Source organism: Salvelinus sp. IW2-2015, linkage group LG14 (genome assembly GCF_002910315.2).
Source record: "Salvelinus sp. IW2-2015 linkage group LG14, ASM291031v2, whole genome shotgun sequence".
Classification (NCBI taxonomy): domain Eukaryota; kingdom Metazoa; phylum Chordata; class Actinopteri; order Salmoniformes; family Salmonidae; genus Salvelinus; species Salvelinus sp. IW2-2015.
The window spans coordinates 48,991,266-49,018,054 of record NC_036854.1 but is presented as its reverse complement, the minus strand read 5'-3'; the positions used below and the strand labels follow the sequence as shown (position 1 = coordinate 49,018,054).

General features: G+C 43.0%; 1 protein-coding gene across 2 annotated transcripts in view; it reads right to left on the bottom strand.

Annotated features, from left to right (window-relative positions):
* LOC111973158 (receptor-type tyrosine-protein phosphatase N2) overlaps nucleotides 1-26,789 on the bottom strand; it is a 275,436-nt gene that overhangs the window by 152,163 nt on the left and 96,484 nt on the right. For both annotated transcript variants that reach the window (XR_011480953.1, XM_024000412.2), the window contains exons 5-10: nucleotides 25,405-25,849; nucleotides 24,910-25,173; nucleotides 22,962-23,002; nucleotides 19,863-20,371; nucleotides 16,662-16,748; nucleotides 8,239-8,318 (exon numbers count right to left, since the gene is read on the bottom strand). Coding sequence is in view for 1 of the 2 variants with exons in the window: in XM_024000412.2 (XP_023856180.1) it covers nucleotides 8,239-8,318; nucleotides 16,662-16,748; nucleotides 19,863-20,371; nucleotides 22,962-23,002; nucleotides 24,910-25,173; nucleotides 25,405-25,849 (1,426 nt within the window). In the remaining variant the exon portion in view is untranslated. The remainder of the gene's footprint in view (nucleotides 1-8,238; nucleotides 8,319-16,661; nucleotides 16,749-19,862; nucleotides 20,372-22,961; nucleotides 23,003-24,909; nucleotides 25,174-25,404; nucleotides 25,850-26,789) is intronic.

The window sequence follows — 26,789 nt, the reverse complement described above, 5'->3', positions numbered from 1 at the left end:
ACTCTGCAGTCTCTAGGCAAAGGGATAGATTCTCAGTTCAGTCTGGATACCAGGGAGAGTGAACTGACCACTCACAAAAATTAGACAGCTTATAAACTGACAGCCTTTACAGTTGGTGCTTTAATAGAGTATGTGAGTATATTATATTCTGACAGTGATCCCTGCGAGACTACAGGATGTAGTCATGTTAGTGTGCTGGAGTGAGGGTTAGCATGGTGAACTTACAAGCGAGAGTAGACCTAATCCCCTGATATGGGAGATCAATGCTCGTAGCTGAAGTTTCTCTTAGCCTGCAGCTATTGGGACATGCGCATGCGCCCCATACACAAATTATTGTCACTCATTCCCATGACCGTAAACATAGATGAGATGGATATTGCAACGATCACAATGTATAAATGGGAAATGGAGAGGTGATATGTGTCATATCGAGTAACCGTCAACAGTGTGTTGCATTGTGTGCGTGTGTGAGTGTGTGTGTGTCTCCCGGAAGAGGTGATGCGAGAAGGCCTTTGAGTGCTGCCTGGACTGACAGGTGACGGTACCACGGTAGAGAGAACAGACACACAAACACACACACGCTGCCAGGGGTACTGACGGAGATGAGAGCGAGGAAGATTTTGATCACCACACTGAAGCCACTCAACCAGAGAGAGCAGACAAAGATCACATGCGCACACACACACGCACACGCACACGCACACACACACACACACAGAGCGAGACAGAGAGAGAGATAAAAGTGATCTCTAACCTCTGTGCTCATTGATACAGATGTTAGAACATGAACACATAGACACAAAGACACACACACACATCCATTTCTCCAGCCGTTACTGTTAGTGTCTGGGTGAGCGGGAGATAAATCCCATTACTTTGTGTGAAGAGCCTAGGCAATTATGTTTGGCATTTTGACAAGTGTTTGTTGGACTGAAGGTCAGCTCTGCGTGGAGAGAAGAGGGAAATCAGCGTTCTATGAAACCCATAGATATAAAACACCGATATTCTCCGTTGGTGATCTATGCTAATCTGCTCGGCTGGAGGGAAGACAGAGACCAGCATTCTATAGCGTGGCTGTTATAAATATATGTGTGTGTGGATATCTTTCCCTGACTGAGGGGAACGCAGTGTCTCAGTCTCTCTACATTCAAATTGTATCTAAATTATTTATATATGAATTAGATCTCTGCCTATTGTCTCTCTCCCCCTGACTGCATCTCTCTCCCTCTCTCCCTCCCCCTCTCCAGATCTGCTCCAGATGGCCCCGGCTGCTGGCCCCTGTCAGTCCAGAGGATCACAGCTCATTGACCAGGGCTGTGGTTCTCACGGCCTGGAGCCCGGGGCACCCTGCTGGGCCCCTGGGGTCGACCAGCCATGACAGTCCAAACAAAGGTGTGCCTCACCCCCAGCCCACCAGCCTACACATCCTCCACACAGCCACCCATCCTTGACCACAGAGTGTGGACAGTGCGTCCCGATCACTGTCTGAGCTTCATAGGGGGGCGAATGCAATTAGTGTGATATGTTAGTGGTTGGAAGAGAAACACATACTTGATAGACGTAATAGAATAGAATAGTGTGCCATACTTATACATGATGTCATTGACAAGATTTGCCAATAGAATGCTGTGTAAGCAACAACAACAAAAATTAAGCATCATCAATTGCATATCCAATGATATGCTGAAATTAATGGAAGATAAAACAAATTGCTTAAAAAACAGACAACATTTTATTTTTCAGACATTTCACAAATGCATGTAAATGTGTTTAACACTGTATGCATGATCTTGGTTCACATACAGTAATTGCTCTAAGGAAACAAAAACAAACCATGCATGTTTCCACCTATCCAGTTACTGTACACAGAAGAAACAAAAAAGGAGGGGAAAATGAGAGGGGTATTACATTTCCCGTGGCTAAAGAAACGTTGGTTAGCAGTGAGCGTAACCAATTTTGACAGAACCAATTTCCCAAGTGAACGTGATTTACATGTTTGCAGAGCAGTCTGAAGTATACAGCTTTTCACCACATTCAGAACCTCATTCGATCAGAGAGAGAGAATAAGGAGAGAGAGAGAGAGCGAGCATGAGCGAATAAAGGAGCAAAAAGAAAGTGTCTTTAATGACACATTGCAACATTGTTTTTTACAGCTTGGTCGGCACTTCATCAAAACTTGAATAAATCATTTCCCGCACGCACACACACACACACGCACACACACACAATAGCCTAGTAGTTTTGATAAAGCAGCCGCCTTATCTTTTGTTTTCTAGCCATGCGGGGATTAGTGAGCACGGGTCTTTGTCCACCAGTTTTCCAGTTGAGCAGAACACAAGAGCTCCTAGTAGCTCTTACCTTCACTAATACAGTGAAACCTCCCATCATGCTTTTCACTCCCTATTCTACCAGTAAGAACCCATAGCCAAAAGAAGGCAATACTTTCATTGAGGTAGCAAATCTCCTCCTCTTTATACTGGGCTCTGGTTAAAAGTAGTGCACTATATAGGGAATAGGGTTCCATTTGGGATGCACACTTTGCTTTCAATGGGATCTCTACCCCGATAAGAAGGATTTTCAATGACCTTTCTCTCCCTATAAGATGGCTTTTCAATTACATATGTGACCCGTTTCAGGAAACTAGGGTCACTACTTCACATGAGAGCCGTTTGAACGTCCATTTTTTTTTTAGATCAAAATGCGTTTTTTTGGCAGAAATGCCTTCTCAAACATGTGAACTTTCATGTGCCTTAACAGACTTGTATGCCATTTGTAAATACGAATAAACTTAAATTACGAACCTAGTTGGTTAAGCCACAGAAAAAGCCGTCAACCTTCCCGCTAGTCATGATTGGCTGAGATAATGAGTGGGCTGGACATGCCAAGAGATTAGTTTAGATTGGTCTGCCATATAGCACGCTTCTGTCTATTTGAGCTGGTCAGTATGTGTAGTTAATCCTGTCTGACGCTGCTTTTTTTTTTATGTATCGCGTAGTAAAAGTGCAGAAGCCTAATGTCAAATTAAAGTGTACTGTTAGCTAGCTAATGTTAGCTGGCTCACTAGCTAGCGTTACGTGTATGCTCTCCACTTTCTGGAGAATCGAGTTTTGAAATCAGTAGAATTCGAGTATGATAGCTACGGAGCTGGAGAAAACACCTGTCTCCGTATTACATCTTCAAACTAAGGGCAACCATGGCAGCCAATAGTAGACACAGCCATCCATTATGTATATGGGTAAGATAATCTAGCTAACTACATTTTCAGATATTACACATTTCTAATTTCGACAGAAAGTGGTTTCATTTCAAGTTAAAGTGTACTGTTAGCTAGCGAACGTTAACTGGCTGGCTCGCTAGCTAACATTATTGTTATTCGCATAATTATTATTCGCATCTCAGAGCCATTTGCTTGACTGGTTATAGCCTAATGTTAGCTAGCTAACATTGAACGTGGTTGATTAGCTACCTGCAGATTCATGCAGTGTAGTAACGTCATGTAGCTCGCTAGATAGCGAGCTACATGTCTTAACAAAAGACTCCACTATGCAAGTATCAATTTCATTAGAATGTCACTGCAACAACTGTTGATAGACATACTAGCTGATAAATATATGCTCTGGCTATCTACTCTGATTTTAAACTGATTTAGTAGAAAGATATCAAAACACCTCACTCACATAGATGTATAATGTAATAAATAAACGTTATTCAATGTAAATGTATAATGTAAATGTATGTCATAACATGTAAAGATGAAGAAATGTATTTAAAGTTGCAAGTTTAAGACCTTCACAAAGACATGGAAAAAATGTATGCATTTAAATGGAGCTATCTTTGACACAGGTCTATTCTCCCAATCAATGTGATCTTGCTCTCTTCTTATTCTCTCCACTAAAAAGGGGTTTCTATAGATGGTTGGTTGTTTAGCAACAAAACGGACAGGTACACAACTACTCAGCAAAACAGATAGTGTTGGCTTAGACTGTTGACAAACTATATTTTGTCTCCAAATGTTCATTGAAAACAAACGAATTTGCACAATGAGCACTTGTCTCTCAAATACATCGTTACAGTTGTTGGTTAGCTAGCTAGCGAATTTTGACATCAGTCAAAACACCTCAAAACAAGACATGGTATCAATAACATGATACAACCAGCTGAAACAAACCAGCTACAATTCCCCACATGGCAGCTAGTGCTAGCTATCTGACCGTTCAGAACCATAACGCAAGCCTTCTGGCCAAATTAATAAGCACGCATACTTTTTGTGACGTTGTCAGTTGACAACAGAATGCTTAAGAAATAAAACTCAGTGTGTGTGTGTATGCATACGTACGTGCTTGCTTGCGTGCGTGCGAGTGACAAGTTCATCATGCGGCCATGTTGTTCATGCAGTCACACAGAAGTCAAAGGTAACCCAGCATTACCCAGGAGGCAGAGGGATTTGGCTGTCAGTTTGTGTTTCACATTCAACCCAGAGCATCTTCATTTAACTTCTGAAGTACTACAGTATGAGCATTATAAGTATAAAACATTCTGGAAAAGAATTTATAATAATGCAGAATAATATAATTTCAGTGCATTCGGAAAGTATTCAGACCACTTTACTGTTTCCAACAGGACAACGACTCTAAGCACACAGCCAAGACAACGCAAGGAGTGACTTCGGAACAAGTCTCTGAATGTCCTTGAGTGGCCCAGCCAGAGCCTGGACTTGAACCTGATCGAACATCTCTGGAAAGACCTGAAAATAGCTGTGCAGCAACACTCCTCATCCAACCTGACAGAGCTTGAGAGGATCTGCAGAGAAGAATGGAAGAAACTCCTCAAATACAGGTGTGCCAAGCTTGTACTGTCATACCCAAGAAGACTCGAGGCTGTAATCGCTGCCAAAAGTGCTTCAACAAAGTACTGAGTAAAGGGTCTGAATACTTATGTAAATGTGATATTTCCAGTTTGTAACTTGGGGTCTGTGTACCCACATCCGTACTCACACATGCAGTCAGAGCCGGCCCTAGCCTTTTGGGAGCCCTAAGATAAAATCTTTTTTAGTTAATTTCCTGCAATTCTTGCCATGGGATTTAGAGAAAATGTTGCAGTTTTAAAGAAAGTTTGCTGCAATTCTACACATTTTGCCATAGGTCGGAGAGAAATGGCGTTTTTTTATATGATATCTGAGTGAGAGTGATTAACAAAATCAATGAGGGCCCCTCAGTCGGTAATTTGACCATGATTACTACAAGTTCATATAGCTGGCTAAACTAATTTACCAACGTACAATTTATTTTGCTGAAATGGGCTAAGTCAGTGACTTTCTGTGACTGACATAAGAGAAAAACTGCTGATGCACAACCATATTTCAAAATTGCACCTTGTGTATTCTACTATTTTAACGCGCAACAATAAGTTTAGACCCTGACTGAGTTCCCAATTATTGCAAGATTTTGTCGTTTTTGGAAAGGGATCCACGGGCCTACAAAAAGGGGGTAGGGGGCAGTTGCCCATCCCTGTACTATGCATTTCCCAACTGAAACAGTGTGACTGTCTAAGGGGATATATAAGTATTCTTCCTGCCAGTGTAAAAGACACYCTGCTCGCTTAGTGAGTACCACTTCCTCCTGATTCGGCCCATACCTGGCGTGAACGTCCGACCTCTGCCTTGCTAGTACACGTGGCCGCCCTCCCTCAAGCATCTTAGCTGATCGCACCACCTCAAAAGCTAGCTAAGGAGGCAACGCAAGCGGGACACCTAAGGCCGAGGAGTAAGTTTCACACATCCCCCATGTGTTACACCATGCACCTCTCAGTCAGTCATTGGTATTCTGGTCGGCTGGATTCATAATTCATCAATAGTGGTCAGGATGTTGATCATGTCGACTTAACATTTGGTCTGACATTTCAGCCCAACTCGCTGCTGTCATTAGCTCTCCCTCCACGATGCCTAATCAACAGTCGAATCACTCCACATAGACACGGACAGACACGCACCAGCGTGGAAGCATGCAAGCATACGCACACACACACGGAAACATCTCAACCGATTACTGATAGACGTACCCATAGGGGTCTACAGCACTAGAATTGGGGAGTAACTGTTAGTCTGGTGCTTGCACAATCACAGCTTCGATACACATGTAACACCAACCAATCCAGACACCTTTTCATCATCTTTCAGACATCTTTACGTTTCAAGTCACACACAACCCAAGCCCCGAACCCACCCCCCTTACAGAAAAACACGTGATCTTATGTGAAGTTAATTTGATACCATGTGACAACATGTATAAGCAACATGTGATAACATGAAACTACACGTGAAAACATGATCTCATGTGAAATAAATGTGACAACATGGGGATGCAACATTTCAAGTGTTTCACAATTGCAATTCAACATGTGAGAGTTAGATGTTCACATGTGAGAGTTAGAAAGTGCAAATGTCAAATGTTATTCTCCCCACATGTGAAAAGGTGGTACTAACATGCCAACTCTAAATTTAATACAACATATGGTTTCACATGTGAACAACTGACCTCACGTGAAAAAAAACAATTCTGCAAATTTCACTTTTTTGTTGTTGTAAGGGAATGAAAATTACATGGGGGTTTTCAAGTAAGTGGTACGATGTTCAGCTAAAATAGTGTAACAAATCTTTAATCAATGAGAATATGATTGTATTTAACATGATCACTTAGTACTGACTTTTCAATATGACCCCACCTGGGATTTGAGCTCCCAACCTCTGGGAGCGCTGCAAAGTCTATAGTGTTTCTCTACACATTTATCACCCATAATAAATCTCTGCACTTCTATTTTAGTTGTCCATTAATCTGACTATTCTCTCAACATTGATTTAATTGACTTATTTCAGCAATTTGAGGGTTTTCTGTATAGTTGTCTAATGTTGGTGAGACATATTATTATGTTTTAATGTTACTCCTGAATCACCATGATAAATATAATAGTTTTCTTGAGAGTTTTTTTTAACAAAGCTGAGATGTACTTTAAAGTCCAAAGTGTAGGGATACAGGTGAAATCAGTTATTCACACAGACATGGTGGTGTAGTAGGAAGATCAGAATGCCGTGAACCAAAAGGTTGTGAGTTCAAATCCCTGCTGAGGAACACATTGAACAATAATTAGCGTACACACACACTACGTAATCACGTGTGTCAATTGAAAAACACTGTGACCGTGTGACATTCTGGAGAGATCCTAACTGCTGTTATTTTTTTTGCAGGACAGTACCTGTGAAATCTCATATGAAAAATACGGTGAAATGGGTGAAGATTTGAATCCACATGTGAAAGGTTATGTGATCACATTTGAAAGTCCACATGTGGAACTTCATGTAATAAAATCATTGCATGTGAAGTGTTCCAAAAACACATGGTTTCACATGGTTTTTCCGTAAGGGTCTTCTTCCTATTTCCTAGTGTTGTTGTTGCATCTCCGTAAATGGATAGGACAGAAACCAACCACTATATACCACCCAATAATACAACAGGAGGAGAGTGGTGCCAAATTCCACTGAATGAAACAACAGCACATTTTAGCCAATTTAAAAAGGCTCCATGTGGTTTGTGTTAGTGTTGTTACTGCTGTTGTTCCAACCCCAATGTTATTGACTGTTGGACTGTTGCTCGCTGCTTCTCAAAGTCATTTCCAACCGAAGCAAGGGCGTCACACTCCCTTGTTGATCAAGTTCAGACAATGCCAGCGGCGCGGTGTAGTGTAGTGCGGTGCGGGAGCGATGCATACTGAAATAACAAATCCTTTTTTTCCCGCTCTCATCATGACACCTTTCTATCAGACCACATCAAACTGCCTGGCTTTACGAAGGCGAGCTTGTCCGAGCCTGTCCGTCAGTCTAGCGGATGTGCGAGGAGAGAAGATGAAGCCCATCCAGAGTCACACTCTACATCCCAAATGGCACCCTACTCCCTATATAGTGCACTCCTTTTGACCAGAGAGTGCACTAAATAGGGAATATGCTGCCATTTGGGCCACCACCTATGTGTCTCAGTAGGAAACGCTTGTCATCCTGTGTGAAACACAAAACATGACTAAATGTTTGTGCGAATCAACGATCAACTCTGCTTTGACACTATCAGAGGTTTCACTGTATCTTCCCTCGATGGTGAACCCAATAAATGACGATGAGCACGATATAGGTAATGATTGGTGGGTGGATTTGGGAGGATATCGACTGGTGTAAATGAGAGAGAGTGGTCGTACCTGCAATGTGGGCCAGGTCTGCAGTGCTGACATTATGAGGGTTGGAGCCCACCCTGAAGGTCACAGCTGGACCCAGCACTCTGAAATATAGAAGCACAAGAGGAAACGCTAGCTACACCCCCAAACTCAGTTTTCTTCAATTCAACCACAGACGAGGTAGAAAAAGACTGAGAGACAGAGGACTAGTAGAGTAGAGTAGAGCGTAGAGAAAGACAGAGTGACTCCCTGAGAGCTTCAGCTACCAGCAAGCTTCAAATCATCTCACATCTTTAATAGCAGCCAGTGGAGGGGGGTTGTTTTATCTTTCTGTTTGAATTTGAACAAAACACCAAACATGAAAGTGTGGCACTATACTGCAGCTGAGAACCTTCGCTTTGCCCCTCTGGCTACCCGTCTATTTGCACCCTATGTCCCCACTGTCTAGCTAGTAAACTGAACACACTCCTCGCTCTCCAATGCAGTATACATGTTTAACTACGCTAATCATGGTCAATAGAAACTAACCAGACTGGACAGGATGAAGAAACTCCCTACAGTCACGGTAAAAAAGAAATATCTACAGAAGCATAGCCCCAACTTCAGCAACAGAGAAAAATCCTTCTCTGAGACCAATAGGCAGAAAGCCAACAGCGACTGGTAAAATAAAATATATTCTGCAGGGTTTAATGGTGGTGTGACAAACTTAGGTCTAAGCCACAAGCCAGGGCGTTGTTGTATTGCAATACATTTTAAATACTATGGTACTAAGGTCTTTTACATCTTGCCAGGGAGAAAACCTTTTGCCTGATTACAATATTATGATTCACAAGCCATTGAATCGAAACAGTATTGCAAAAAYAGGTATCACGGTATTCACAATACAGTTTTTTCTCCCAGCCCTTACTGCCCTATATATTACCTTAGTACCTTTGTTTCTATCAAGAACATAAACGGGTTCTTTGGCTGTCCCCATCGGAATACCCTTTGAAGAACCCTTTTTGGTTCCAGGTAGAACCCATTTAAGTTCCATGTAGAAGTTAAATTCCTTTCCACAGAGGGTTCTACATGGAACTCAAAATAGTTAAACCCAAAAGGGTTATCCTATGGGGACAGCTGAAGAACCCTTTAGGAGCCCTTTTTTAAAGAGTGTAGAGCAGTGGTTGAGGGGAAAAGTCAGAATCCCAGGAAGAGTGCGGTGTGAAGGGGCATCGTTAGGTGAAGTGACACCCCGCCTCCCCAATATGACCCTCATAAACCACCTTTATTCAGACTGCATCCCAGATGGCATCCTGTTCCCTACATAGTGCACTACTCTTGTCCGGAACCCTATGYGCCCTGTTCAAAAGTAATGCACTACATAGGGAATAGAGTGCCATTTGGGATGAATTTTAAGTCATTTTTCACCCGTTGTGTTTGGCCTTGGAAGTCTAGTTACTTCCAGCCTCAGTGTATAAACTGGGGGGAGATCCATCATCACACTGCCAGCCTACTGTAACCCAGCCTGAGAGAAAACTATCTGTCACAGCCACCATCGGAGACATGGGTTGCYTCTCAAATAGCACCCTAATCCCTATATAGTGCACACCTTCACTATATAGGGAATAGTGTGCCTTTTGGGATGRAATCATGGACATAGCTTTGAATGAGCATTGAATTAGCAACTTTCCTCACTGTTACCTGCTTTTGTCAAAGAGAAAAATGCTTCCGTTTAATGCCTTCCAGGGTTCAACATTAACGCTTGTCCACTTGCAAGTAAAACAAATTGTCGGACAAGCAGATTATAGATTTAAATTGTCCGAATGGCCACAACTGCAGGATATATAATACTTGGGATCAGAGACCAGCAGCCTTCCATTGTCAATATCAGTCATAATAATACATTTTATTTTGTGAAGTGGTTCCTTGCATGATACAACACAACTTTCTGTCACTGTTTTGGCATTTATTTTTTATTTTTGAACAAGTGACTGAGCTTTATGACATGTAAAAAATCTGTCCTACTTGTCTGATGGACAACCCAACTAAGAACAAAGGCTCCCACAACTTTAGAGAATGTTCCCTTAAAAGTGTCATTAGGTCACCAACTAAAGTCTTCACAGGAATGTTCCCATAACGTACAAGGAATATTTCCAAGAGACCATGCCCTTAATGTCAAATAGATCATACCCAGAATGTGGTTGTTCTAGACATGTTTCTTGAGAATGTAGCAAAAGCATTTGTGTACCAGTTTTCGGTGGGTGAGGAGAACATTCCATCAACGTCCCACCACAGAACATGGCTGCTATGTTCTCAGAACATAAGTTKTTCATGTTCTAGAGACATCTACAGACGTTTCATGGGAATGTTGCAAAACAATTTGTGCCCCCCCCKAAAAAAWTATTACAGATCATGTCTTGTTTATTAAGGCCCTGWTTGGTGAACCGCTGATCCATTCACAGCTCTTTGTCTGTTGGCAAGGTTAGGGATACTCACACACACAGTGCTTTTAAGACACAGCGTTTTACATTTACATGATTACATTGAGCATGTTCAATTATTTAGTAGTCATTACTCAATATGTCCTCACCTGGGATTTGAACTCACAACCTCTTSGTTCACGGTAGTCCGAMCGTCCTGCTACGACCATGTCCGTGTAAGGAWTATTCTCCTAAGCCTCTGGACACAGGAATGTTCTTGCAACATTCTCATGAAACATGTCTAGAACATTAATATCTTATATTCTGAGAACATGACAACCATGTTCTGTGCATGTTCGGTGGAACGTTGATGGAATATTCTCTTAACTCTCAGAAAACTGGACGCAGGAATGTTCTTGCAACGTCCCATAACACGTCTACTTCACCTGACTTCTGTTTGCTCTGTCAAATGTTAATATTTTCACAATCTGTCCCACATTCTTCCTGATGCCAATGGTGTGCCAGGAATCTACGTAGATGCATCTCAAATGAAACGGTTGTGTCTTTCTTCCTAAAATAATTGTCTAAATAGACTCTGGAAAAAAAGAGTACTTCATGGTGATTGAGTTGGATAAGTTATCTATCAACACTCTGCTGGTGTTCTGTGTAATCGAATGGGGTTTATAAGCTCAGTGCTCATATTAGCTCAGTTGAGGGAAGTGTGTGTGTGTTTGTTTATGCACGTGTTCGTACGCGTGTCTGCGTGTACACACGTGTTCGCGCTTGTGCATACATTGGAGTGTGTGTGTGTCAAATCAAATGTTATTTGTCACATGCGACGAATACAACAGGTGTAGACCTTACTGTGAAATGCTTATTTACAAGCCCAACAATGCAGTTAAGAAAATATTTACTAAATAGGCTAACATTTAAAAAAAGGAACACAATGAAATAACAATAACGAGGCTATATACAGGGGGTACCGGTACCGAGTCAATGTGCGGGGGTACAGGTTAGTCGTGTGTGTGTGTGTGTGTGTGTTTGGGTGGGTCCATCGGTTCACCAGGTTCAGTTCAGTTCAGAGTACCTCAGTGTCTGAGGAGGCCACTCCCCCTAGTGTATATGATCAGTAAAACATTTACGTCATCCTCTGTAGAGCAAAGAACATCAGCATGGGCAAAGTAAAGTGCTGTTTTTATACATAACGGTATCCAATGTAGAAACTTAAAGCCATCTAAAACAAGCACCCCGAAGCTAAACCACCTCATTTGTATTATGATAATCTTTTCATATGGCTCGTATTCTCTCCTCTGCGGAGTATCTCTTTTCACCTCCTTCAACCTCATGCCGTACACATACAGAGAGAGAAGCTTGAAATTGTGCACTACGTAGGCAATAGGGTGCCATTTGGGACATAACTGTGGTGTCAGTGTGTTCTGACCCTCACTAGCAGCCAGAGTTGGCTCACATCGAGACGGGTGCTTTCATAGTCTCACCTGCTGAGCATACTGGAGAGAAACACGATGAGCTCCGGCTCACATCACAGGCAAACAGACGCCCATCATTACTCAATAAATATGCTTCGAACACAGTGCATTTAGTCCAAAAAGAGGGAAAAACAGTGCAGACAAAGGATACATTAGCAGGTATCTATATCTCTGTTTATCGGTCTCCTGGAATAGGAGCTAGCTATCATCTCGGTGTGGTATAATAGAGCCAGTCTGGACAGAGACGCACGACTCAACCTCATAAACCCTCGGCACACACAATGCAGCCAGCCATGTCAATGCCTCTCCTTTAGAGAGCAAAATTATTCATTTAGAACTGTTTCTAAAATCAAGTGTATTGCAAAAATATAAACGCAACATGTAAAGTGTCCCATGTTCCATGAGCTGAAATAAAAGATCGCAGAAATGTTCCATATGCACAAAAAGCTTGTTTCTCTCAAATTGTGTGCACAAATTTGTTTCCATCCCTGTTAGTGACAATTTCTCCTCTGCCAAGATAATCCATCCACCTGACAGGTGTGGCATATCAAGAAGCTGGTTAAACAGCTTGCTCATTACACAGGTGCACCTTGTGCTGGGGACAATAAAAGGCCACTCTAAAATGTGCAGTTTTGTCACACAACACAAAATGCCAAAGATGTATCAAGTTATGAGGGAGCATGCAATTGGAATGGTGACTGCAGGAATGTCCACCAGATCTGTTGCCAGAGAATGTAATATTAATTGATCTACCGTAAGCCGATTCCAACGTCATTTTGCCTTACAACCACAGACCATGTGTAACCACGCCAGCCCAGGACTTCCACATCCAGCTTCTTCGCCTGCGGGATCATCTAAGACCAGCCACCTTGACAGCTGATGAATACTGAGTATTTCTGTCTGTAATAAAGCCCTTTTGTGGAGAAAAACTCATTCTAACTGGCTGGGCCTGGCTCCTGAGTGGGTGGGCCTATGCCCACCCTGGCCCACCCATGGCTGCGCCCCTGCCCAGTCATGTGAAATCCATAGATTAGGGCCTAACGAACGCATTTCAATTGACTGATTTCCTTACATGAACTGTAACTGAGTGAAATAATTGAAATTGTTGCATGTTACGTTTAAATTTTTGTTCAGTATATATATATATATATATATATATATATAATGTAAGCCATTAAGCATCCTCTTTTGTCCAAAGCGACTTACAGTCACGCATGCATTCATTTCATTTTTATATTGATGGCCCCAGCGGGTCCTTGGCAATGCAAGTGCCATGCTGTACTGAGACACACAGGACCACAATGTAGATCATATGTCATCTTCAACTCACAAATAATGGTACTAAGAACCTGAATAGCAGTAGGCATTTATAGAAACAAGGCATACTGTTTGCGTCTCTGGCATCTTTCATATGATACTGTTCTGTGAGAAGTAACCAGACTTGCCTTTTCCTGGAGTAGAGGCTTGAAAGGCTTCAGACTCAGTTCGTACATGTCTTCTCTGCCTCCTATGGCCTGGTTCCAGCAGCACAGAACTACCAGGAGAAACTAGCTGGGTTCAAGGATAGTTCACCTAGTCAATAAAACATTAACACTGCTGTCTCTCTCCAGTGGGATTCTGTGTGTGTGAGTGCAGGCGTCCGTGTGTTTATGCGTGTGTGCTTGTGTCCGTGTATTAAAGCGTGTGTGCATGCGTGCGTACGTGTGTGTGTGTGTGTGCATGCGTACGTACTTGCGCGTGTGAACGCGTGTGTTTCCCATGTGTTTTCACAACAAAGACCATATTATTAAGAACCATGACTGTTTTTTAAATGTGTTTAGAGGCATCAACAACAATAAGGCAGTGATGTGGCAGGGAAGSACAATCAAGAGCTGCCCAGCGACACGAGCCTACCGGACGAGCTAAACTACTTCTATGCTCGCTTCAAAGCAAATAACACTGAAACATGCAAGAGAGCACCAGCTGTACCGGAAGACTGTGTGATCATGCTCTCCGCAGCCGATGTGAGTAAGACCTTTAGACAGGTCAATATTCACAAGGCCGCAGGGCCAGACGGATTACCAGGACGTGTACTGCGTGCATGCGTTGACTAATAAGCAAGTGTCTTCACTGACATTTTCAACCTCTCTCTGTCCAAGTCTGTAATACCAACATGTTTTTTAGCAGACCACCATAGTGCCTGTGCCCAAGAACACTAAGGTAACCTGCCTAAATGACTACAGACCCCGTAGCACTCACGTCTGTAGCCATGAAGTGCTTTGAAAGGCTGGTCATGGCTCACATTAACAACATCATCCCAGAAACCCTAGACCCACTCCAATTTGCATACCGCCCCAACAGATCKACAGATGATGCAGTCTCTACTGCACTCCACACTGCCCTTTCGCACCTGGACAGAAGGAACACCTATGTGAGAATGCTATTCATTGACTACAGCTCAGCATTCAACACCATAGTGCCCTCAAAGCTCATCAATAAGCTAAGGCCCCTGGGACTAAACACCTCCCTCTGCAACTGGATCCTGGACTTCCTGACGGGCCGCCCCCAGGTGGTAAGGGTAGGTAACAACACTTCCGCCACGCTGATCCTCAACACAGGGGCCCCTCAGGGGTGCGTGCTCAGCCCCCTCCTGTACTCCCTGTTCACTCATGACGGCTAGGCACGGCTCCAACACCCTCATTAAATTTGGCGATGACACAACAGTGGCAGCAGCCTATAGGGAGGWGGTCAGAGACCTGGCCGTGTGGTGCAAGGACAACAACCTCTCCCTCAACGTGATCAAGACAAAGGAGATGATTGTGGACTACAGGAAAAAGAGGGCCAAGCATGCCTCCATTCCCATCGACGGGGCAGTAGTGGAGCAGGTTGAGAGCTTCAAGTTCCTTGGTGTCCATATCGCCAACAAACTAACATGGTCCAAGCACACCATGACAGTTGTGAAGCGGGCACGACAAAACCTATTCCCRCACAGGAGACTGAAAACATTTGGCARGGGTCCTCAGATCCTCAAAAGGTTCTACAGGTGCACCATCGAGAGCATCCTGACTGGTTGCATCATTGCCTGGTATGGCAACTGCTCGGCCTCCGACCGCAAGGCACTACAGAGGGTAGTGCGAACAGCCCAGTACATCACTGGGGTCAAGCTTCCTGCCATTCAGGACCTCTATACCAGGCGGTGTCAGAGGAAGGCCCTGAAAATTGTCAAAGACTCCAGCCACCCTAGTCATAGACTGTTCTCTCTGCTACCACATGGCAAGCGGTACCGGAGCGCCAAGTCTAGGTCCAAGAGGCTTCTAAACAGCTTCTACCCCCAAGCAATAAGAGTCAGAAACATCTAGTCAAATGGCTGCCCAGACTATTCACATTGCCCCCCTCCCCACACCACTGCCACTCTATGTTGTCATCTATGCATAGTCACTTTAATTAACTCTACCTATGTGTACATACTACCTCAACTAACTGTGCCCCCGCACATTGACTCTGTACCGGCACCCCCCTGTATATATTGTTCTTTTTTTACTGCTCCTCTTTAATTACTTATATTTTGAAACTGCACTGTCAGTTAGGGACTCGTAACCGAGTCTACACTAAATTGCACTACAATTTGATTTGATTTGATGTGAATCCAACAGAATCCAATACAGAATATGACCTGATCAAATGTAGTGCAATATATAGGGAATAGGCTTCCGTTTGTGAAGCATCCTATACAGTATGTGGAGGTAATTAGAGCTGATTTCTCTTTCCAGAGGAACACAAACACACAAAGGTCAGAATAAGAAAAAACGTCTACGCACTCCGCTACTGCACTGCAGGGGCAGCTTCACACACAGTGCTTCCTGTTTCTGGAGTCCTGGACAACCTTTATTCTGTTCCCTGAGCTTACATCAGAGATTTTTTAACAAAAAAACATCTTCCTCTTCAGAATTTGAAATGGTCTTTTATTTTAGACCAGGGGTGTCAAACTTAATTCCCAGAGGGCCGTGTGTCTGCTGCTTTTCTGCAGTTGCTACATCCATTTTAGGACTTTAAAGTAAGGATATATAGCCATTGATTCTAGAAGAATATAAGTTATAAATGCCTCATGAGCTTAGTGAATCTCTCTTAACCCACCTGAAACCAAAATATAAGCTTGTTTTACTCCAATGGATGTAATGTAAACGAAGTAACTGTAAACAAACACAGCTTCAAAACATCGTTTGAACTATCATTTCGATTTCATAGATGGTCAGTCTTTTCATCCATAGCTCCTTCTATGAATTTCAGAGTGGTTATATTTATCCAGCCTCATCCTCGAGCTGTTCATCAAAACAGTGGCTTGGTTTTCACGCTGTRATTGTTTAAAATGCAGATTGCCTCTTTAAGACCTCGACAACCAGATGAGGGGACTTTCTACCCAATCAATGACCTTCATTGATCAATCAAGTACAAAGGAGGAGTTAGACACCCCTGGTTTGAAGGTCATGTCGACAATACTTTCCAGTCCCACTTTTCGACAACAATAAAAACACAAAGTGTGTGTGCATTAGTGCATGGGTCCTGTGTGTCCTGTAATACATACGAGAGTTGGAGAATGTTGGCCACATGGAGGTTGATCTTCCGACCCACATGTTCCATCAGGTCCGAGCCCTGGTCAGAGGTGAGGGAGCTGGGGGGAGGGCAGACAGAGAGAACGCACGGTATCAGACACAAAGCTCCTTTATATTACAACCAACCAGTCACAGAACCGGCAACATCTAGCCCTAATTGGCATATCTGGGTTTCCACATGTAACTGACATGTACATAAATTAACAAGACACACACAACCAAGCTCGCATAATGTATAGATGTGCACACACACACACACACACACACGCATGCAAGCACGCAAACGCAAGCACACACACAAACAGCCTTGCACCAGTGGAATAGGGATCAGGTGCCTCTTCTGGCTTGGTAAACAACCTGCATTTTCCAGCAATGAGACAAGCAGTAAGGTGCAAATGGAACCCGCGTGAGGTGTAATATAGGCGTTCTTCACTCTCACACACACACACACACACACACACACACACACACACACACACACACACACACACACACACACACACACACACACACACACACACACTGAGCTGAGTAATAATGTGGAAATGTAATGGATGTGTGAAAGTGTAATGGCTCTATGATAAAGCCATGCTCCATCTGAGCTCAGTCCAGTGGCTGCTCTCTCACACAGTGAGGAAATCACCCAAGGAAACAGAGTCTGCATTCCAAATGGCCCCACATTCCCTACATAGTGCACTACTTTTGACCAGACTTTTGGGACCTGGTCAAAAGTTGGCACTGTACAAGGAATAGGTTGTCAGAGCAAACAAAGCATTCTGTAGGCAGCTCTGTATGCAAGAAATGACAGGGCTAAACACAGATCGTTGGAGTTAAAAATGACATGTACACTGCCTTCAGAAAGTATTTGTAGTGTTACAAAGTGGGATTCAAATGGATGTAATTGTCATTTCTTTTGTCAATGATCTACACAAACAACTCTGTCATGTCAAAGTGTTAGAAACATGCTAACATGTATTTTTTTAGTCTATTGGAGAGAAAAAAACTAATATATCTTGATTAGACAAGTATTGAACCCCCTGCGTCAATACATGTTAGAATCACCTTTGGCAGCGATTGCAGCTGTGACTCTTTCTGGGTAAGTCTCTAAGAGCTTTTACGATATCTGGAGTGCACAATATTTAAAACATTCTTCAAGCTGTTCAGGGCAGAATAACAGATTTTTACCTAGTCAGCTCAGGGATTTGATCTAGCAACCTTGCAGTTACTGGCTCAACACTCTAACCACTAGGCTACCTGCCGGCCCAGTTAATAACTGCACCATACTCAAAGGGATATTCAAAGTCTGTTTAATTAAAAAAAAAAAAATTCTACCAATAGATATCTTCTTTGTGAACCATTGGAAAACCTCCCTGGTCTTTTGGTTGAATCTCTGCTTGAAATTCACTGGTCGACTGAGGGACCTTACAGATAATTGTATGTGTGGGGTACAGTGATGGGGTAGTCATTTAAAAAGAATGTTAAACACCATTGTTGCACACAGAGCGAGTCCATGCAACTTATTATGTGACTTGTTAAGCACATTTGTACTCCTGAACTTATTTAGCCTTGCCATAACAAAAGGGTTCAATAGACATTTTAGCATTCCATTTTTCAATAATTTGTTAACATTTCTAAAAACATAATTCCACGTTGACATTATGGGGTATTGTGTGTAGATCAGTGACACAAKATCTCAATCTAATCCATTTTAAATGCAGGCTGTAACAACAAAATCTAGAAAAGTCAAGGGGTGTGAATACTTTCTGAAGGCACAGTACAGTATGTAGGCTGCACAATATAGCGTTTAAATTTTGCGTAATCTGTGTACACAATTTGAATTTTTCTTGCTTTTTGGGGGGCCTTTTGTCATATGTTTTGCCTTTAAAAGATTTAAAGGACTCTTGTAATACTAAGATAATATTGGGCTAACAATGACCATACCAACCAATAACAATACACACAATTGTAAATCTAAACTGGTGTGCATCCTCAGATAGTTTACTGGCCTGTTTACACATAATTGTAACATCCTCTAATAACGTATTACATCTATCACCATGAGGCGCTTGATTTACTCTACCTTTAAGAAAGTGAAGTTCTCTTTTTCTGTTTTGAGAGCTTTTGAAAGTTAAAGATTCAACCAAGTGATTCCAGACACGTTCGACTCCCTCTGCGGTATTTCTAATAACTGGAGAGCTCTAGGAGTGACTTGGTTGTTGATGCTAGCACTTTTCCTCTTGGTTCTCTCTCTCCTCTTCCCCATCTCATCCCCATCTTCCTCCCATCCCCCCACCACAATGTCAGGAGCTGTCAGATAAGCAAGTTAGCCTGGCCCCGCTGCGGGTGGGGAAGGAGATGGCTATAACAACTGCACAATCATCAGGTCTGCAGAAAACTCTGGAGACCATAGTAGGCAGGTTCCTGCTAGCTACAGCAGCATCGGGCTGGGGATGCAGGAAGAGGGGGAGGAGAAGATGGAAGAGAGAGAGAAAAGTCTGTCTGGAAGGTGAACTGTTCCTCTTGTCTCCCCTGACTGTGTGTGTGTGTTAGTGAGTGTGGGCGCACGCAGTGGGGTGTCTGAGATGTGGCCCATCAAGCCCGGATGGCCGGTGGCGAGCGCCCCTCCCCAAGAAAGCGAGAGGCGTGCTGTTGAACAGGTAAAGGACAGCGCTCTGACACTCTCCCTGATAACGCCAGAAAGGGATTTGAGAAAGTGCCACAGGCGAAACACAGTTGATAGAAACCTATCTTGCGGTGTGAGGCTGAGCCGAGTGGAGACTGACTCTGGTGCCCTTTGCTGACACCATATCATCATGAACACTGTAATTCAGTGCGGTAATACCCACACACTGAAGGACTAATCATCACAGCTATTGTGACCAAGTGCACCACCAAGGATATCAAGCGATCATTCTCTATAAAAAGAAAAAGTTTGTATATGTCTGTGTTGTTTTGAAAGATGTATGCTTTTTCAACAGCAGCATGAATTTAGGCAACAAAGATTGCTTTAGGCCTATTTTAACCACAGTATGCCCAACAATAAAAAAAATATGAGGTGAAAAGAAAATAGGAAACAAACGGAGCTGGAGATAACTGCTCATTGTGAAGTTAAAGTATAAATACATACATTATGTTTGGTAAATAGCAGCAAGTATAATCTTCACCATACTCACTCTGCGTCTGTAATGATGTAGCCAAAGTCGCCGAGGTAGTTTTTCCCTCGATGTGACTTCGAGTAAGCTTTGACCCCCATATGCACCACCTCCTCCTCCTCCTGGAGTCGCATGTCCTGTTTCTGTGGCTCTGCAAGGAGATTCTTCTTCTGTGGTTTATCTGCCAGAAGGTCTGTCTCAGCCTCCAGAGGAGGAGGAGCTTTGGTACCGTGGATCCACCTCTCCACCTCGGAGTCTACCATGGATTCAGAAGCCTGGACATCCATCGGTTGGTCTGGAGATCTATCCTCTCCTCCTATGGCCATGTACCTCTCCACCCAGGGGTGTTGTACAGGCACCTGGCCCTGTGTGGTCCTGCTTCTGACATTCTCCAGACCTACTGTTCTCTGGCCCTCAATAGAGGGGCCGCCTGCTGCCCCAGCACCATCAACCTCCATCTGGGCATCTGGCTCATCACTGAAGGGGTCCATATTGAGGTACTCCAACAGCTTACTGATGAAGCCTGGGTCCTGTGGTAGGATATGGCAACCATAGACATAGAATCACTTCTAAAATGGCCACCGGTCCACGAATTTCAGACCCATTGACTTGAACGGGAAAACCCGTTCTAGTGATTCTATTTCTATGATAGCAACACAGGGATTAGACACTGGTGCTCTAACACTGCACTGAAAAATATAAAGTATTAAAACAACATGATTGTGTAATGAAACCATAAAAGTAGTGCACCTAAGCTGATGTCTGGTGTTTGGACGGTGTTGAAATGTAAACCCAATGTAAGTGTTTAAATACTCAGATTGTGTTTTAAAACAGAAATGTAGTACTCTGAAACACCCAAAGTGGTACTTCAACCTGAATATTGGTGTTTTTGAGAGTGCTGTGAAAACACCATMTGGGGTTTCAGTGCATGTAAAAGGGAGAATCAACAAACTGTATTTCTAAACCATCGATTTGTATGAGAAACACAAATGGTTTACAGCCCTATTGATTGATGATACGGGCCTTATTATGCTTTATTTTAACAGATTAGAAACAGGAGGGGCAGTAAGATGGTACATTTCGTTGATATGTACCATATATACTAAGAAATTATTCTGGGTTACATTGAAGTTGACAAAAAAAACACACAAAAAACAGTGCCTTCGAAAAGTATTCAGATCCCTTGACTTTGGTAAATTACAGCCTTATTCTAAAATGGATTAAATAAAACAAATTCCTCAGCAATCTACACCCAATAACCAATAATCATTATCTGTAACCTAACAAAATGTGGACAAAGTCAAGGGGTCTGCATACTTTCCAAAGGCACTGTATACAAGCCCGTGGTCTAGCGGTAAACCCACCCACTTTAGACAGGTCACCCCTCTCCCCACCGGGGTTAGATTCCCGCTCCAACCCTTCAATCTTTTTCTCCCACCTATCTGTATCCACTCTGTCATTTCAGAACTGTGTCAAAATACACCCAAAATATATTAGAAAAAATGTATGCAAGACGTTTCAATTTCATATCAGCAAAATAATGTAAATCCAACTTAATATGTTGCTCAAAATGTAAGTATCTTTCATTAGGATAACTAAAGAGAGACAAAGTGATTGAACTCATTGGAAGTCTTTGGTTGTAATCTCTTTGCATTTCCTAGTTTGCCACGTGACTGTTTTTTGAGGATTGTGGGTAATTCACAATTTCTTGACTTTAGGATTCTTTCACAAATGTTGTATAAATGTTTGAAGAAAGAATATTACGCTTGTTGTGCAATGAGGTGTAATGGATCATGATGAACGGATATGAAAACCGTCAGGCAAATTGACCTTCAATGAGGACAGCAGCCATACCCACATTCATGACTACAATATAAGTGGAAAATGCAGTCCTCAATTCCAGCAGATTACCTGCCAATTACTGCTGGTGGTTTGAACCCTGTGCTTGACATTGCCTGCCAAAATGGTATTTAATATCAAATCGAACACATAAAACAATAAGACACTTCAGATAAAGGGATACACTTCTGCACTAGACAGGATTCATAACATCATAATGGTGTTCAGAAGAGTTAGAGCACGTCAAACTCATTCCACGGAGGACTGAGTGTCTGTGGGTTTTTCCTCCTCCCTTGTACTTGACTGATGAATTAAGGTCACTAATTAGTAAATAACTCTCCTCACCTGGTTGTCTAGGGCTTAATTGAAAATAAATAACTACAACCTGCAGACACTTGGCACTCCATGGAATGAGTTTGACACCCCGGCTTTATAGAGAGGAAACAAACTACACCTTTAGAGAAGGCATCTAATTCTGCACTAAACAGGACTCGAAAAAACTAAAATAGTGTTTTCAACCTTTTCTTTTAGTGCTCCCAGTCCCTGGCAACATGTTGCACAACACTTGATTTCGCGGTGTTACAACTCACCATGTAATGTTTCAGAACATCTCAGGATGATGTGTATCAATACTCCAGCCAAGTTAAGATTCCGTCTCCTTCAAGTTGGCTGAAGCTCAGTTGCCACTAGTTTTGGTGTTACAAAGCACTTCATTTTAACAGTGTGCTCTCTATTTTACTGCAAAGGTTTTGCTTTATAAGACGAGTGAACCTATTTTTAAATTGAAGGGTTTTGTTCCATGAGAACACAATAGTGTTTCCATTCAGGCTGATGGTTTAAAGAAGTAATTCAATGAAAGTTCAACGTGAACTGTTTCTTTTCCTTCCTTTTAGACATCATTCTGTTCAACAGATACAAAGGTTTCAAAATGCTGACTGAAATGTCTACGCAAACACTTACTTCAATGATTTGTGTCAGTACTGGTATACTACTGTTTCTAAAAAGTTTAAAGAAAGGTTACGCAAGCAAATATTTAATATGAAACAGATAGGACAGAAAACAAGTTTTACAAACCTTAAACATCCGCAGACTGATATTTTTATAAGAATCTCTTTGAAATCATAGTGAACAGACTGATATTCCTTCCGTTGAAAGTGGTAATTCAGTTGAAAGTGGTAATTTACCTTCAAATGTCTATCATTAGAGTTTTATATAGTCCTTTCATCAATGAGTGGCAATTGAAGGAGCGGTTGCTAAAAACATGATGTGAATTAGGCCTACCTTGTCGTCTGGCTCAGAGTCTGCATCCTCCATTGGTTGCCCTGTAAAAATCAGAATGTGTGAGGGGAAAACATTCACAAGATAAAATACAGATTCCCATTGTTTTCCACAAAACAGTGGACAATTAAACTTGCTAAAGTTAAGGCTTTACGGCTAATAACCAAACAATCTAAAACTTTTTCACACAGGTTTTACTTTACTTTCACCCTGGTGATAAATGCAAGTGTACCTTTATGTCTGTCTGTTAACTCTTGTGGACAGTTTACGTAACATAAATGGTACCTTAACCATCTGTCGACAATTTCTCCAGTGAGTTGGTTTTTAGCCACTAGTCATTTGTTCAAATCACTATTTAGCCGAATTTTGGAAGGGGAAGGGACATTTGGCTCAAAGACTTGACTGGAACTTGCAGAGAGAGGGGAGTGGAGCAACCATCCTGCTTCAGCTCCTCGTTCTAGTCTCTCCCCCAGAACCAAATTGAATAGTTGGTGCGAGATTTTCACTCTGGATTGCCTAGGCTAATCTGACCATGACTTGTGAAATATGTGCTGTGATATACACACCAAGACAGTCGTGAAGAGGGCACGACAAAACCTATTCCCCCTCCAGGAGACTGAAAACATTTGGCATGGGTCCTCAGATCCGTAAAAGGTTCTACAGCTGCAACATCGAGAGCATCCTGACGGGTTGCATGACTGCCTGGTACGGCAACTGCTCGGCCTCTGACCGCAAGGCACTACAGAGGGTAGTGCGTACGGCCCAGTACATCACTGGGGCTAAACTGCCTGCCATTCAGGACCTCTACACCAGGCAGTGTCAGAAGAAGACCGTAAAAATTGTCAGACTCCAGCCACAGAAGCAAATTGCACCCTAGTCATAGACTGTTCTCTCTGCTACCGCACGGCAAGCGGTCCCGAAGTGCCAAGTCTAGGACCAAACGGCTTCTCAACCCCCAAGCCATAAGACTCCTAAACAGGTAATCAAATGGCTACCTGGACTATTAGCATTGTGACCCCCCGCCAACCCCTCTTTTACGCTGCCGCTACTCTCTGTTTATCATCTATGCATAGTCACTTTAACTATACCTACATGTTGAATATTACCTCAATTAGCCTGACTCTGTACCGGTACCACCTGTATATAGTCTCGCTACTGTTATTTTCACTGTCATTTTACTGTTTTTTATTTTTATTTATTTACTTATCTAATAACAATTTTTTACTTAAAAATTGCACTGTTGGTTAGGGCTTGTAAGTAAGCATTTCACTGTAAGGTTGTTGTGTTCGGCGCACGTGACAAATACATTTTGATTTGATTTGATATACACTGAGTGTACAAAGCATTAAGGACACCTGGTCTTTCCATGACATAGGTGAATCCAGGTGAAAGCTATGATCCCTTATAGATGTCACTTGTTAAATCCACTTCAGTCAGTGTAGATGAAGGGGAGGCTTCTCAACATGTTAAAGGAGGATTTTTAAGCCTTGAGACAGGGTGAATGGGCGAGACAAAAGATTTAAGTGCCTTTGAACAGGGTATGGTAGTAGGTGCCAAACGCACCGGTTTGTGTCAAGAACTGCAACGTTGCTGGGTTTTTCACGCTCAACAGTTTCCTGTGTGTCAAGAATGGTCTACCACCCAATGACATCCAAACAGCTTGACACAACTGTGGGAAGCATTGGAGTCAACATGGGCCAGCATCCCTGTGGAATGCTTTTGACACCTTGTAGTCCATGCCACTATGAATTGAGACTATTCTGAGGGCAAAAGGGTGCGGTGCAACTCAATATTAGGAAAGTGTCCTTAACGTTTCCACACTCAGTGTAGTGTGGTATGTGAAGTGTGGTATGTCTTGTGATGTATTATTATAACGTATGTACCCCAGAAATGTTGGCAAGCAAATTTCCCTATGGGGCAGGAATGTATTAATTAATTAATTAATTCATACCTTGAAGCTTTGCATCTTGCCCCAACATGTCGTCTTGGTCCTCCTCATCCTGGTCCTTGGAAGGTAAGGGCTCTCTCTTCATCTGCCTGTCCCGTATGGGTGCCATGACCCTGGGCTTAGCTCTGGCCCCGGGCCCCTCCCCATCCACCACATGCAGGACCTCAGAGATGATGTCTGCCAGCTGGTTCAGGTCTTTACCCATCAAATCGTCCATGTTCACTCTCTGCCTCCCCAGCTGGTTGACCACGTTCTGGATGAACCGTTCTGAGGGAGAGGGTAGAAAGGAGGAACACAGAGAAAGGTTAATGTGAGATCCACTATAACTGTCCAGTAGCTTTGATATTCACAGAAGCACAACTGCCTCGAAATGAATAAAATATCATACAATACATCTTTGAAATTCTATTTTTTTGTGTGTGTGTGTGGATCCACTACAAATTAATCTGAAGTCCACAGAAGCACACATGACAGTGCAAACACATATTAAGCCCTTACCATCCACTGTACTGAGCTGTTCCTTGGGCACCTGATGGTTGGAAGCAGCCTTGAAGAGAAGCCTGTCTATGTTGGGCCTTGGAGGTTTGGAGCCACTGCCACCAAATCGTGTCTGGGGTTCCACCTGATCACCAGAGCGTACAGGGCTGACATAGCTGAGATAGTGGAGCTTCCCCTTGGGTCCCACCACTGATCCCACCACTGCCCCTTGTACTGGGCGGCTCTGCGTGTGAGCTGCCCCAGCCAGGTAGCGCTCCAGCTGGGCAGTCAACCCCTTGGCACTTCCCCTGGCACTCCCAGGCTCCTGGCTGGAGTAGGCTGTCTCCACTGAGGGTCTCCAGCTCCCCACGGCGCCCTGTGTGAAGACCTTACCCCCCTGGGGTGGCTCTGCAGACTGTAGACTATAGAATGTAGACTTTCCCTTCTTGGGCTGGAAGTCTTCATTCTGTAACACAACCATGCTTATCAACTGACCTTGAAAATTGCGTATGGAAATTCTAAAGGAAATAGTTTCACTCAATAGCCATTTTTGTGCATTTTCAGAACAGATTTTCAAAACACATCTCCCCCATCAAACAGAGCACCACTAGCTTCTCATAAACCAACCTAGAAACTACTGAATTAAAGCAGTAGATTCAAAATAAATACATTTGACAATGACGAGCATTAACGTAGATACATTGACACAATTAACACAAGGATAAGGTGTTAGACCCATAGGCTCTGGAAATCTGTGTGTAAGCAATCTTCCTACTTTGTGTCGTTCTGTCCCCAGAGATAGTGTGATTCTCCCTAGCTTGGTAGTATTGGGAGACCCTAATGGCATTAACCCAGCAGGATGGGCCTCCGCCGTTCATGCTAACCATGTTTGTCATGCTCTGTCCCACAATGCATCAAAGAACCCCGCCTCGTTATGAAGGAGGGTCCTGAACTCCTCAACTCTGGACACCATCATGGCTACGGTAATACGTGAATGGGAAGTAGCCAGGCAGCTTGTCCAGAGTTCAGGAGTTCAGGACCCTCCTTCATAACGAGGCGGGGTTCTTTGATGCATTGTGGGACAGAGCATGACAAACATGGTTAGCATATATACACATATATATAGTCAAGAAGTGATGGGACCTCCTTTCTAAATGGGCATCATACATTCTCAGCAGGATTGTAAAGAGGAGAAACAGGAAATGAAAGCAGCGCAGAGACAACATAGCCAACTCCTGCCAAGATGGTTTCTTCCTCTTACTCATTAGAACAGAAAGAAGATGAAAACATGGGGCCCCAAAAAAGGACATGGAGCCCGTGGTTTACCAAGGCCGGGGCCTCTCTCTCCATGGTCCCCTATAGCTATGAAACACAGGTGGTTTGGAACCATTCCCCTCCCATGGAAT